This window comes from Trichechus manatus, unplaced genomic scaffold (assembly GCF_000243295.1).
Source record: "Trichechus manatus latirostris isolate Lorelei unplaced genomic scaffold, TriManLat1.0 scaffold00057, whole genome shotgun sequence".
In the NCBI taxonomy this organism is placed as follows: domain Eukaryota; kingdom Metazoa; phylum Chordata; class Mammalia; order Sirenia; family Trichechidae; genus Trichechus; species Trichechus manatus.
The window spans coordinates 11,695,201-11,695,971 of NW_004443993.1; the positions used below are offsets into that span (position 1 = coordinate 11,695,201).

Below are 771 nucleotides of genomic sequence, written 5' to 3' on the forward strand. Positions count from 1 at the left end.
TCCATCCATCCATCCATCCATCCATCCATCCATCCATCCATCCATCCATCCATCCGTCCATGCCTCCATCCATCCACTCATTCCCCCAGATGAAGCAATTGAGCCATAGTTTCTGTCTTCGTAGACTGGAATTAATAAGGCTGCCCATTTAGGGCTGTTTTGAGGATTAAATGCGCCATGATGCCCAGATGCCCAGGGCAGACACTGATGGTAAGACACTCATCACAAAGACTTGGCACAGGTTTACGTGTCCATTAAAAGGGAGTGATCCTCTTTCTTATTCTGATCTGGGGCCTTTGCATTCCTACAGCAAAAAAGATAAGAAGGAGAAGAGAAAGAAGGAGAAAAAGAATAAACATGCAGAGAAGGGAGAGAGCAACTTGGGGCTGGAGCTGGAGGAGAAAGAGGAGCCCCCAGACCAGGTGGAAGGAAAGAACACGGCCATGTGAAGACTCTGTGCCGCCTCCTCCAGGCAGCTCCCCAGAGATGTCCCGATGTCCCTTTCACACCCTATAAGCAACAACTTGGACCTGAGGCCATTGAAATGACTCCATCTGGGATTCAGAATAGTGTCCCTAAATGAAGAGGGCTCAGAACCTCCCCCGTCCTTCTCACGAAGCGTCTCTGGCCATTACGTGGTCTCTCCCCACCCCGCTTCCCAGTCGTGCCCCTGACCTGGGGCCTCATCTGATGATTCTTCTTGCCTTGGAGAACGTGGCTGGATAAAGCGAAATCCCCAGGCCCCCACAATCTCATGGCTTCACCGCTGTG

The 771-nt window shown here is 51.4% G+C and overlaps 1 protein-coding gene across 1 annotated transcript in view; it reads left to right on the forward strand.

Annotated features, from left to right (window-relative positions):
* The window catches only part of SMIM24 (small integral membrane protein 24), a 3,300-nt gene extending 2,851 nt beyond the window's left edge, over positions 1-449 (forward strand). The window contains exon 4 of the mRNA XM_004378647.1: positions 311-449. Within this exon, the coding sequence (XP_004378704.1) occupies positions 311-449 (139 nt within the window). The remainder of the gene's footprint in view (positions 1-310) is intronic.
* Positions 450-771: the final 322 nt, after the last annotated feature.